At 38.9% G+C, this 13,321-nt stretch overlaps 1 protein-coding gene across 2 annotated transcripts in view; it reads left to right on the plus strand.

The window, feature by feature from the left end:
* Positions 1 to 13,321, plus strand: part of LOC131460269 (contactin-4) — a 135,108-nt gene that overhangs the window by 86,825 nt on the left and 34,962 nt on the right. For both annotated transcript variants that reach the window (XM_058630601.1, XM_058630600.1), the window contains 7 exons: positions 192 to 294; positions 467 to 651; positions 3,086 to 3,228; positions 3,953 to 4,082; positions 5,485 to 5,635; positions 12,124 to 12,251; positions 12,861 to 13,033. In XM_058630601.1, coding sequence (XP_058486584.1) covers positions 192 to 294; positions 467 to 651; positions 3,086 to 3,228; positions 3,953 to 4,082; positions 5,485 to 5,635; positions 12,124 to 12,251; positions 12,861 to 13,033 — 1,013 coding nt within the window. The remainder of the gene's footprint in view (positions 1 to 191; positions 295 to 466; positions 652 to 3,085; positions 3,229 to 3,952; positions 4,083 to 5,484; positions 5,636 to 12,123; positions 12,252 to 12,860; positions 13,034 to 13,321) is intronic.

A 13,321-nucleotide genomic window follows, 5' to 3' on the forward strand; every position in this document is an offset into this window, starting at 1 on the left:
GACAGATTTGTAATCTGCTCAACCATGTGCTAAGCCAAATGCTGTTGAATACGCCATCAACACGTGTGCGCGCTCTCTGCCAGTGTCACCCACATCATGGCTCTCTCATCCAATATGAATTACAAGAAACTGCGTGTCCATGTTTTAGTGTTTATGACTGATGCGATTTGCTTGTATCCCCCCCCGTGCAGTAGTGATGGGCGAATACGAGCCAAAGATAGAGGTTCAGTTTCCTGACACCCTACGTGTCTCCAAAGGATCATCTGTGAAGCTGGAGTGCTTTGCCTTAGGAAAGTAAGTGTCAGAAACATCAGAACTCTTAGGCTCCTGCCAACTGCATTTTTTTCAAATCTGTAGTTGGACACAACACAACAGACGGACAAACGTGGCAGCAGTCCCTCCGGTCCGTGTGAGCGGGAGCATGTGGCCAGCGTGACTTTTTTTTGTGTGTGTGTGACCTCCACAGCCCTGTGCCTTCCATCTCCTGGAGAAGAGCGGATGGAAATCCACTTCCTGGAAAGATTAAAATCAATCATGCCAGCGGGGTTCTGGAAATTCCATATTTTCGCCCAGAGGATGCCGGTGTGTATGAGTGCATAGCCGAAAACAGCAGAGGACGAAATGTTGCCAGAGGGCAACTTATATTCCACAGTAAGAAACATGTAAACTTTTTTCTTTCTCTGTCTCTCTTTCTCTTTTAGTGCCGTTTAATTTCCTTCACTTCACTTTATAGTCACGTTCATTTGTTAGAAAAAAAAAGAAGAGATTTATTGTTTCTTTCTTCTTCATCTTCTTCTTTCGGCCGCTCCTGATTCGGTGTTGCGACAGCGAGATAGTTATATGGTGGCCGTGAAGGTCAATTCAATACAGCGGTGCAGAAAACAAAACACCACTTCACAAAAGAAAAGATTAGGGGAAAGCACTGCAACATTGTTGAAATAAAAAAAACAAAAACATTTCAAAGATTATAGAAAGAGTAGGGACCAACAGACCAAACCCTTGAGTTTGATTGGACAGAATTGGGGGCAAGGCTAATATGTACAATCACCCTTCTTTCTTTCCTTCTTTCTTTCTTTCTTTCTTTCTTTCTTTCTTTCTTTCACAATAACCTATAGACCATACAGCAGTTCAAGTTGTTTTCTTTTTTCTTTCACGTATTCATTTCCTGTAACCAGTGCAACAGCTACTCTCCCTGGCCATATATATATATATATATATATATATATATATATGTGTATATATATATATATGTGTATATATATATATATGTGTGTATATATATATATACATATATAAATATATGTATATGTGTGTATATATACACGTATGTATATATATATATATATATATATATATACACACACACATATATATATATATATAAATAATAACAGTACAATAATGATTCTTTAATTATTTGAATCAAAAATACAAACAGTGGACACATATACCCATAACATAAAATAATAAAAGTATACTTCTAGTTGAGCATAAATGCAATTTATGACAACACAGTTCCCCACTGAAGTAAAGTCTGTATTTTCTAATTAATCACTGACTCCTAAGGAAGTATACCTTGGCTGTGCACTAGAACACATAGCTTACTTCCCAAATAAAAAAATAAAGACGGTCTTTGGTTCTGGACCAGATGTGCATTTCAACTCATGAAAGTTTTTGCACTCGTTTAGCCACAAGTGACACTGTTTTACACTGTTACACAAATTTGAATCCAATTTAGTCTATATGCCTATAATGCTGTGATATGGAGCATAACAGGTAGACTTATCAGGCAGTTTTATGCTCAACCATGCTGGAATTGGCAATTTGTAATGAGTCTGTCCTACAGATAATTTTTTTTCTTGTTTGTTTCTATTTTTCTAAAACTGATAAGAGCTGATTTTATTTCAGAGAAAGAGCTGCAAGCACACACTGTGACTGGCTAATTTAATCCCTGTGTGAAGTGAACCTATAGGGGACTGTTGCAGCTCGGTGTGCAAGAACTTTGTGATTTTATAATTTTTTTTTCATTTGTGCTACTGCAAACACGTGCAAAATTAATATGTAAATGAAGCAGTGATGATAGGCTTCGTCTGGATTGACTGAAACAGACACTAGTTATTCTTGCCTCTGTAAAATGTAATACGGTTCATTATTTAATGTTTTTATGACATCGGATGTGAAGCTTTAAGAGGAGATTAGATGAACCAGCGTGAATGGCTTTGGTTATGACCAACACACCCACAGACAATGTGACAATTAATTCTTTATAAGCCCAGTCACATTTCTGTATGTGCCCCCACTTGACTGCACCTTGTACAAATTTATTGCCCATACAGAAGATGCTCCAGTGAATTTGTTTGCCAAAAATATCTTAATTCATTTTATGCCACACAAGTAGGAATAAAGAAAACAGGCCAGCGATATGACAAAGAATGAACAATCTCTTATATGATTTTTAAAGAATACATTTTTATTGTTTGTTTTTGAGCTTGTTCTCATTAAGCTTGAACCTTCAGTCGGTGAAGTGTGAAATCCCAGCGGGAAGCAACTGTTTTTGGTTTTTAGGACATTTGCAGTTTGAATTTGGCTTCATTTACTTAGTCGGGCATCAACAATCATCCACAGCATTCTCCCCTTTCCTGCCCCTTTCTCTTCTCCCTTCTTTTCCTTCACCTGAGCAAACTTGTCTCCTTGTGTTGTATTTTCTTCTCGTCTACTTTGTTTGACCCCTGTTGTTTTAATATTACAAGAGGGTCCTCAGATCACGATGAGTTGTTATTTTTCTAACTACTAACTTTGTAGTGAGCTGCGGCCATAGTAACTCAGGAGCTAATTACACGCAGGCAGCAAATGCAAGAGGTGCAAGTTTGCCACAGCCTTACATGTATATAAATCTAACCCAAACTGTCCAGCTGTCAAAGCAAAAGTGAAACATTCTTCATGTTTTTAAATAAACGTTCACATTGTTTGGAAAAAAAAGTGGTGACATTATATACAGTACATAGCCTCAAAAAAAGCACATGCAGTTTATCTTTTAGCCGTCTTTTTTGTCTGAAATATTCATAATCTTTTATCTTTTCCACAGATGTCGAACATCTGCACTGGATGCAGACACTGAAAGATGCTCATATGGCGATAGATGCTAATCTGCAGTGGGAGTGTAAGGCCATCGGTAAGCCGAGGCCGACATACAGATGGTTGAAGAATGGTCAGTCGCTAGTGGCGGAGGTGAGATTCAGACAATAAGTGCTACAAAACATATTAGTATAACGTTGGTGTGCCCTTATCCCTGCCTTATGTGTGAATTTCTCTGTGAGATGAATAAAGTATCTATCTATCATCTATCTTATCCAGTCCAACCAATCAAGTGAAAAAGAAAAACTCTTTGTTGCATTCCTTGTCCCGAAATTAACACTCAAAACTCAATAAGCAGACACTTTATTTTCCACTTAACACACAAATGAAACAAAGTTTTCAGACTGAACAACAACCAAAATAACAAAATTGTAGTTTTGTACATTCTCAAAGAAAACCTGTCAAATCCTGTGTTAAACAACCTAGCAAAAAAAAAATTAGATTGGATGCGTCATTTGACTCATACAAGCCATTTCATACAAGCCATCATATTAGAGGCAGAGCTTCTCTTGCTGTCATAGAGCAACCACCTCTGATTGCAAAGTCAGTAATCCTGCTTAGTATTATATCCCTCTGGCCTGTCTCCATCCTGGAGCTGGAAACTGCCACTATTTGAAAGCCAGCATGTCAGGGAAGCCTTCACTTAGCTGTGGACAGCTCCCCAGGCCACACCCACAGACCTAACCTAGAGGAAGAGACCTGAAGGGATTCATGACTCAGCAACTGAGCACCCACTCATGCTCAGGCGAATAAAAACAAGGGCCAGGGCCATAACAATATGTTTTAGAGGTTGCAATTTATCTCTTCTTGTTTACAGGGGAGGATTCAAGTCGAAGCTGGAAAACTGACCATATCCAGGATCAGCCTTTCAGACTCTGGGATGTACCAGTGTGTGTCAGAGAATGAACATGGAGCTGTATATGCCAGTGCTGAGCTTAAGGTTGTAGGTAAGCACTTTTGTTTACCTTGTATCACTGACTGAGCTGAGCGCAGTGCAAGGCAGAGATACACTGGTCCTCATGCAGGATGTTTCTAATCCTGAAGTTTTATTTTTCAATTCAGGAAAGTGTGTTCATTTTAACATGATGAATGTATGTCATTTTTGAAATGTATAACTTTAAAGTTCAAAGACTTTTCATTTGTTAAAATAATCTTGTTTCGTTTATTTGAGCTTTTAAAAAAATGGGAGATCCACAATTGAGAATGATGAAAAAATGTTATGATATTCGCCAAAATAATAATATTAATCTTTTAGCTGTGCTTTCAGCTGTGCTCTTCCTTTTACTCGTTCTACTTCATCAATTTCTGTATCCCATTTCCCCCAATTCATCTTCTCTATTTCTACATTTGTATGTAATCATTTCCCTTTCGTGATGTCTTCCACTGTCTGTCTCTAATTACAAATAGCATCTTACTGCATAAAGTTGCTTTTTTTTCCCTTCTCTTCCGAGTTCTGGCAGACATTTGTGAACTCAAATTAAAGGACACTTCAGTTTTCTTGAAGTATGTCTGTATGAGGCACTGATACTACTGATACTGAGCTGCCAGTGTGGACACTAGGAAAAACAAATTTTAGCAACTTGGAAAAAAATATATAGTTTTCCATGATATTATATCAATATGTCCCCTGTTTGCCATTAGATTGCCTTTTTTCAACTGGAAACTGAAATTTGCTCACTCTATCGCTCCATGGTCCATTGAGAAAATCAGCATTTTTAGCAGGAACTGCTGCTGCCTTGTTTGGTAAGTTTTCAAACATGGAAGTCCCAAAATAAAACTTTTGAACTTAAGAATGGAGGCAGTTGGATCAACAACTTTTGAGATTTGTGATGTAAAAACAAAAAATCTCAGAATATCTCTACGGACTTTGATGCGGCTAGTGAGTGAGTGAGTGAGTGAGTGAGTGAGTGAGTGAGTGAGTGAGTGAGTGAGTGAGTGTCAGAAAAAAGCTTTGCAATGGCAAGTTTTAAGTGATGAAGATTTTCTAAATATAATACACATAAGTGGGTGTAGAAATTGTTAAGTGAGCCTTTGTTGGTTGATTGTGTGTCAGTACTTGCAGTCACACCTGAAGTTTCCTTTAAGAATACATCTGTTTATACCAATTATCATTGCACATTTTGTGTAGGAAGAAACACACCTGAAAGTAAATGAATGAGAATAAAACAGGCTGAACTGGCTCCTCAGTGAACCGTGGCCTTGTTCTTTTCATTTCCATAATTATTTCTCACAATAAGCCTGTCTGGTGTTACAATGTGGTTCCCAAAATAGCCGATGATGCACTTAAACTTTTTTTGTCTAATGCAAAGCTGTGAGGAAAAATTACCTGAACATGTGTCTGCTCCTCAGCCTCTCCACCTGACTTCACCCGCCGCTCAGTGAAGAAATCCACAGTGATCCAGAAGGGGGGTGAGGTCATGTTAGAGTGTCGCCCCCACGCATCCCCACGGGCCACAATCTCCTGGTGGAGAGGAGGCGAACTGCTGAAGGGCGGCAAGAGGTAGGGATTTGTACTGTATGCACCGTTGCCTGTGCCACTGATGGCCTCTGCTTTAAGGGTTTACTCTTGTGGCCATGTTCATTCCTAGGACACATTGTTATTTATGCTTTGGCTTAAAGGGAATTAAGAAGTCGGGGCTTCATTAAAACTGAAGTCTGTAACTTTTAAATATAAACAAATGATTCAAACTATTGTCAAATGAGTTCACATATAGTGCTGATGAAGCCTATCAGCTCCAAATGACTCTCTCTGTATTACTCAGTATAGCGGTGTTTAGAGTCTGTGTTGCCCAGCAACATCACCGTGCTGTTCACAGAAAGGGAGTTGTTTATTTTTTTCAGCGGACTCTACTGCTCAGTTTAATGGGATATATGCACACATGCTCCCTCCGTCAGGTCTGAAAGCAACATACAAATAATGTTACATTATATCTGTCCATTAAAGACCAAAAATAATAACAACAACAAAAGGGCACTGCAGCTTTAAATAGGAGCAAGGAAGTCATCTTTTTCAGACAGGTGCCTCCATCTTCACACATAAAGATGTTGTTTTTCGGCTGATGCATGGAAGCTGTGACTGATGCCTTTTTACTGGACATGACAGTGAGGCCACAACCCCGCTCGTCAGCTTTATACAAAGAACACAGCACGGTTTAGCTTTAGTTTGAAAGTTCAGAGAACTTGGCGTCCCCACAGCTCCACAGCTCTTCAAAGCAGTCAAAGTGCTGAATGTAGAACAGACGCCCCGGTAAGGACACAGTTTGTGAGAAAGCCACAGAGGAAAAACAATCTTGCTACAGCTGTCAGAGAAACTCTGGCTTCAGCAACAGGAGAGGCCACACCGTGTCATGCTTTAAGGTGTGAGGCAACACTTAGAAACTGAAAGAAACAGCTTGGTGCTGTTGTGCCTTTGCACACAAGCTAATGCAATACAATAATAGCCAGTGGGAGCACGATGTGAGAGCTGCATTTCAGCAGATGTTTTTTTTGGAAAATAAAATAATAAGAATAAATGTTAGTTTAGAATCAGAAAGCCAAAATTGCTTGGAAAGCATAACAAAATCCTGATAGTTCCTAAATTGGATAACGTTAGTTTGAAGCATGAACAAATACATATAAATACAATAGATAGTGGAACAATCTGGATGAGGAGATGAAAAAATCCGCAGAACTGAGTGTATTTAAAAAGAAGTATGTAGAGATGACTATTAATCGATACAGAATGACACAGAAAGAAAGTATGACAAAGGTCAGGGACAGAAATATGTAGACACTGTGGGAAACGGTGCGACGGCGCGATGGAACATCATGGACACATGATGTGCATTTTTTCTTTGTCAAAATGTCATTTAAAAAAAAAAAATAAGGAAATGAAATGTATGATGATAATGGGGGCGGGACTAGTTAAGCTTTGCTTCTCCCGCTTTCCCTTTCGGTTATGTATATTGTGTGAACTGCAATGTTATGTGATGAGTGATCTAAATGTCATGACCGAAATAAATAAATAAATAAATAAATAAAAAATAAAACAATCAGAACTCATGGTATTCTAAGAAAATTGCAAAAACAATATTAAAGAGATAATCCTGAGCAACGTTTTATCAATAATTGCTTTAAAAAGTAATTAAGTGTATTTTTATATTTTTCCAATAACCAATGACTACCTTAATTGTAGTGCGTCTGTGACCACAAGGTGGACGCACATATTTAGTCAGTAGACTTTATGTCTCTTTGCAGAAGTATGGTCATTTCTGATGGTCACTGAATGCACCTCATAGCACATCACTAGCTCTAATGCACTGGAGTTTATTTCTGTTTGCTTTCATGAAGTGGAGATTTGGATTCTTACACACCAGTCAGATGTAGAAACCTGAAGTCAGTCATGTCGATTTGGCCAGAGCACTTTTTATCTCCCTCATTAAGATCGTAAAAACCGTTCTGACTGAGTCATGGCGTGGAATATCCGACTTACGAAACTAACTCCATGTGCTGTTTGAATTCCAGTGGTGTTTCGTGGAGTTAAACAGTTGCTTTGGTTTTTAGGAGAAAATCACACTGTGTAGGGCTGCACAATATTAGGAAATCCTAATGCAATAACGGAATATTGCAATAAAGAACTTGCAGAAAATTAAGAAGCACAAATAAACAAAGTGTTTGATTTGTTATGTAATGATATACAGTTAACAAAAAGATGAAGATGACTTATAACAAAACCAAAAGAAATTTGAGCAACGTTATTGGTATTTTAATGTCATGTATAATAAAGGATGTTTCACAGATGTAGCCTCTGCTGCAGCAGCGCTGTGTTACCCGGTGCGTGGGGGACGAGTGATAGTTTGGCCTACTTTTGAGAAACATTCAATTCATCATTTACCTGAGTCATCTTTCACTCCACTTTGAGTGAGACACAACTGGGCTGACCTGAAATAAAATAGGCGTTGTTCCAAATGAATGGCGGAGGAAACACTGAGTCCATTGATGTTAATGATCGCGTGAAGGTTGAGGACCAAGGCGATGGCGATAGATTTACAGTATATACCGTGCAGTCCTCGAGTAAACAGATTCCAGCAAAAGAAGCCTTTAAATAAGAAACCTGTACCTGGCAGCATTGATCTGCTCATACTGATAGCTTGTAAAATATCCCATAAAAGCTACCCAGTTCTCCCAGTGTTGATATCACTTATGCCTAATGTCATTATTTTTGTTTAATATAGATAGAGTGTTTAAGGAGAGTTGGACAACATTGGCACGTCTGGCATTTTCCCCTTAAAGCCATTGTCAAGCACATTCAGTTGAGAGCTTGTCTTTTGTGTAAAACACCATCAGGGAGGCCTTGTCAGTTCAGAGCAGTGTAATTAACATAACTGCATCCGTTTTCTCTGAGAGCCTTGGCTGTTTGTTCTCTTCAGGCAGCGATGGGGGTAATAGGACTGAGGAGATGAGACAAGGTTTGTGTCAGGCCAGACTCTGAAAGGACTTGGGTTATGGAATCAGTTCAGTGGTTTACTCAAAACGCAGCCAGTTCACAGGAAAACAGTCCCAAGCAGCAAAGAAATCCAAATAACAAAGTGCAAGAACAGTGTGGTCTGATATCTGTCTATTGCCTCTGAAATGTTTACCTCTAGTGATTTTTCCCCCCCCATTTTTAAAACAGCAAACTGTTTATTTTCTTGTGTTATATATTTTTTTCCCCCTTTTTAGCGTGTCCTTGATTTTTTTGAAGTGAACATTTCCCTTTGTTCACGGAGAAACCATTCTGAAGAGCACATCTTTCAGAAATACAGGGACAGTTTTAAAATAGCTCTGAAAAACCATAATACACATAATCAGCACTGACTGACACAAGACTTTACCACTGAGGAGACGAGGAAAAACAAAACGCTAACCAAATCAAAACATACACCTGCTTAAATCTGCAATTTCTTAAGAATATGTTGTGTTCTTCCTTTAACCATTCGCTCCCAGCATCAAAGTCCACAGAGAAAATCAGATTTCACATCGCAGCGCAGGGGAGTTGTCGATCCACTGCTGTTTCCGTGTGTTTGAAATCCTTTGTTTTGACTCACCTAAACTTATTCAACAAATGAGCAATAGATCAGCATCTCCTGTGTCCATGTTACCAAGAAACACTTATTTTTTTTCTATATGGAAGTATTGCTTTAACTTCAGTGTTTTATTTCCCTCTATTTACTGCTCTCCATTTTGGACATGCTGATTTCAAAGAAAACAAACAAGAAACAATCTTTAATATTACAGCCGGTCTAATTAAAGAATAATCTCTGCCTTGAGCTATTCAGCTTCACGTGGCAGTGGATTATGTCTGCATGGGATTCGTTTTCTCATTTAATAACTCTATTGTGACTTCATTTTTCTCCAGCAGAATGGCCACTTCTCGCACCACTCGAGATTAAGCCATCAAGTACAGAAGCACATTGTGATAAAACGGTAGCAATATTTAGGTGAAAACACTGTGCTAATTTCACCGTTAATGTCATTTTTCTTCCATATTTGATTCTGCTACGAGACAATTCTTTTTCTGAATGTTGATAATTTGCTTCACCAAATACCAAATGACAAAAAAAAAAAAAAAACGTGTTTTATCAACGGTGCTTGATGTTTCATTGAGTTCCCTTCTTCAAATGCAAATGCTCTCAGTTTAGCTGGGAGTTCATTAATTGGAGTCCATTGTGTGAATCCAGGAAGATAAACCTGAGGAGGTCACATCCAGTGCCTTTGCTGGCTGGAGTATTGAGGAAAGTTTTCAATAACAATCTTTTGTTTAACGCAGTTTCATTCATTTATTTCACTGGCAAGATGTGAGTGAATGATCACAAACACGTTATCATTAAAAAAAAAAGTGAATTTATAAAAATTGGCTTCAACTGGAAGATAAAAAGGAACCTCACTCATTCAATTAGGATTATCTCACTCGACTGCAAAAGCTGCTCTATCTTGAAAGAGCTTTCTCTTCTCTTTGGGAAACCACTATCAGATGTAACCAGCGAACTACTTTGTTGCTAAATTTACAGTACAGTGTTTTCTGGGCCAAATTATAGATGCTAAAAAAAACAAAAAAAGGAGATTAATGCAGTTAAGTACCTTTTATTGCACACTTGGTGTGGCTGAGGTGTGGTTTCTGTGTGCGTACTGTACAAATAGTGTGCAGAGATGCCTCCCTGCTGTGATTTTCATTTTTATTCCACTTTTGGTCTCGGATCAATGTGTGCAACCCGGTTTTTTTTATAGATGTTTTGTAACTCGCAGGACCTGCGTCAAGATGTGTCCAACGGGATTGATTAGTTATCATTTTTCCCATTGGCTGGTCATGAGGAAAGAGAGAAAAATTACCCAGGCATTACTCAGGCATGGAGTGCATTTGGACAAGAATAGAAAATCACAGTGTGGAACGGAGTTTGTCTACAAAGCAGATAGTTCTTCATGTTTGTATTTGTTTTGCAGCTCATTGCCCCCCAGGTCATGTTCTCGGTGCTCCTCCATCACTCAGGCTTTGATATTTTTGTCAATAAATCAGTGCAAAGCACCCTGTGTCAGACATGCTCTCTGGGTCTCAGCTCAGCCCAAGTGAATACATATTTATTTTTCAGGGAACCAACATGAAAATGTTTGTTTCTTTTGTGCTGGCTGCTCGTTGTATTTCTGTTTGATTTATTGAATCCAAAAGGTCGCAGGTCATTAGCATTTATGCTAATGTTCACAGGCGCACCCACTTTCCTGTTCAGAGCTGAAGCACCAACAGAACTATTCAGTGCTAAAGAGTGAAGTTATATGAAGAAACTGTGTGTGTTGGACTTGCTCCTCTCACTTTATCAGTCTCACGGATTCTGCTTGATTTTCTACTTAAAGGTCTAGTGTGTAAACATTTGTGACATCTAATGGTGAGACTGCAGACTGTCACACACTGAGGGTTCCTCCACTCACCCCTTCCTTTCCTGAGCATATCGAGGAACTACAGATGTTTTGTTTTGCAGTCTTCTGGGCTGCTGTGGTGGTGTCTAATATGTATATATATGTATGTATAAAAAATTGTAGAGCTATTAAACTATTTTATTTTACAAGCAATTACAGATCTATACACAAACTTATGGAATGTGTCCGTGGGGTTCCAAGTTGAGCCTTTCAATTCTGGCATTTGGCCCTTTAACCTCATCTCGCTCCCTATTTTGAGCTTCCTGTGTCCCATTAATAAATGTTAAAATGTTAAAATATTCAAGGCAAATGTACCATAGACAGTTGAAATACTGCTTTTTGAAATCTAACAAAGACAAATTGCTGTTGCATAATGATAATCTGTTTAACTGTTGTTTAAATAAAATAAATCCTGTACTAGTTCCACAGCAGGGCATTTTGCAAGTTGATTTGTTTCAAGCGCATGCAGACTCCAAGTTTATTTCTCCCATGAGACCAGCCTCACATCTTTTTTTTCCCCCCAAGTCCAGTGCTTCCACGTGCACCTTTCAACATCCATGTTCCCGCTTCTCAGAAACGGATTATAGTGTGTTGATATGATCTGCCACGTGTTGTAGAGAGATAATGCTTCAGGTGCAGATCCCATTCAGATCTCTCTTTAGCGCTGCTTTCCTCCTCCTCCTCCTCTCACCACCCTTCCCAGCTCTGGTGGCTTGTTGTGTGTCCAATTAATATGTGCATTTGAGCTGATGAATATGTGCCGTCAATACAGTGCTGACCCTACAGCAAACCTGTTCTGCCTCAGCTAAGATAATTGTTATCTTCTGATGCGTGCAAAGAGACTTTCGGAGTCGATTCTGAAGCCTTTGTTCAAAACAAAAAACAAATAGGGGATGAAAGGAAGAAAAAACTTCAAACTGCTTGAAAGATTAGACCTCATATCTCAACGGGGAAGTAGTGCATTTGCTCCTTATCATTGCTTCTTATTTAATTAACAACCATTGAACTGATTAGGGAATGAGCGATGAGAGCTTGTGATTTCACTTTTGTTCCTCTCCTCAGGCAGACTATCATGGAGGACGGGACTCTCCGAATGACCAACATCTCCAAGTCAGATGCAGGCAGGTACACGTGTGTGGCCAGGAACCATTTTGGAGCATCCAGCAGCACAGGAACACTGCTGGTGAAAGGTATTTCGACTTGTTTTCTTTTTCTCCCGAAGTTTCCACCACTGCACCTTCTAAGCCGGGGGTTTAAATTTTTGAGAAAGAAAAAGAAATATATCAGCTCAAGCATGAAATTGATAATGAAATATATAGCCGTTTTATGTTGCCGGCAGCTTGACAGACGTATAAGTCATCTATGGTTTTGTCAGCTGTGAGTTATTGTTCATGAAGCAGAGTGGGGCAAAGCACCAGAGTCCACACGGCTGCGAGTGAAGAATATTTGCTCAACAACATTTAATTAAAAAAAATAAAAATAAAATAAAATAAGCTGCTGTACAGTTTTTTTTTTTAAATAATTACAATTATAGATATACTGTTACATTTTCTTTTCTCTCTAGTTGACAGTCTGATTGCAGTGCGTTTAATTATTCATTATTGAGTTATGAGAGGCGCTGGCTCCCTAAGTGAAGTTATTTAAAGTCATTTAATTACACTGATAGAGCAGAATCTGTCTCACTATTCTTGGAAAATTAAGCTTTATTATCTCCTCCATTTGGCAGGATTTTGTCAAGATACAGTAACAAATGACTCCCCCCCTTCCCCCCCCCCACCTCTTTTCCCATAATACTGTAGAACCCACCAAGATCGTAGTTCCACCACTGAGTCTGGACGCCACCGTGGGACAGAGCCTCGTGTTGCCATGTGAGGTGTCCAGCGATTCGACCCTGACCCCCATCTACAAGTGGTTTTTCAACGGCAAAGCCATTGATTTCAGCAGACAGGAGCACTTTGAAATGATCGGAGGGGTATGTATAATGCGGTTGAACACATTATTTGATATTAGGCCAAGGACGTGACCTACATCATTTTCTAAAAGCCAGACCTGATATTGAGGCTCTTGAGAGCTACATTTCAGACAGTTTATTTATTTGGCAATGTGTGTGTGATAGAGCTGAGATGAAGGATGATTTCTTTGTGTGTGTCTGTGTGTGTGAAATCCCCCGCATGTTTCTCAACCATCTAATTCTTCATCAAATCCTGTATAAAAAAAATATTGACTTAGATGGTAACAGACCATAATAAAAAGAGACTTA

The sequence above is a fragment of the Solea solea genome, chromosome 6 (assembly GCF_958295425.1).
Source record: "Solea solea chromosome 6, fSolSol10.1, whole genome shotgun sequence".
NCBI classification, from domain to species: Eukaryota; Metazoa; Chordata; class Actinopteri; order Pleuronectiformes; family Soleidae; genus Solea; species Solea solea.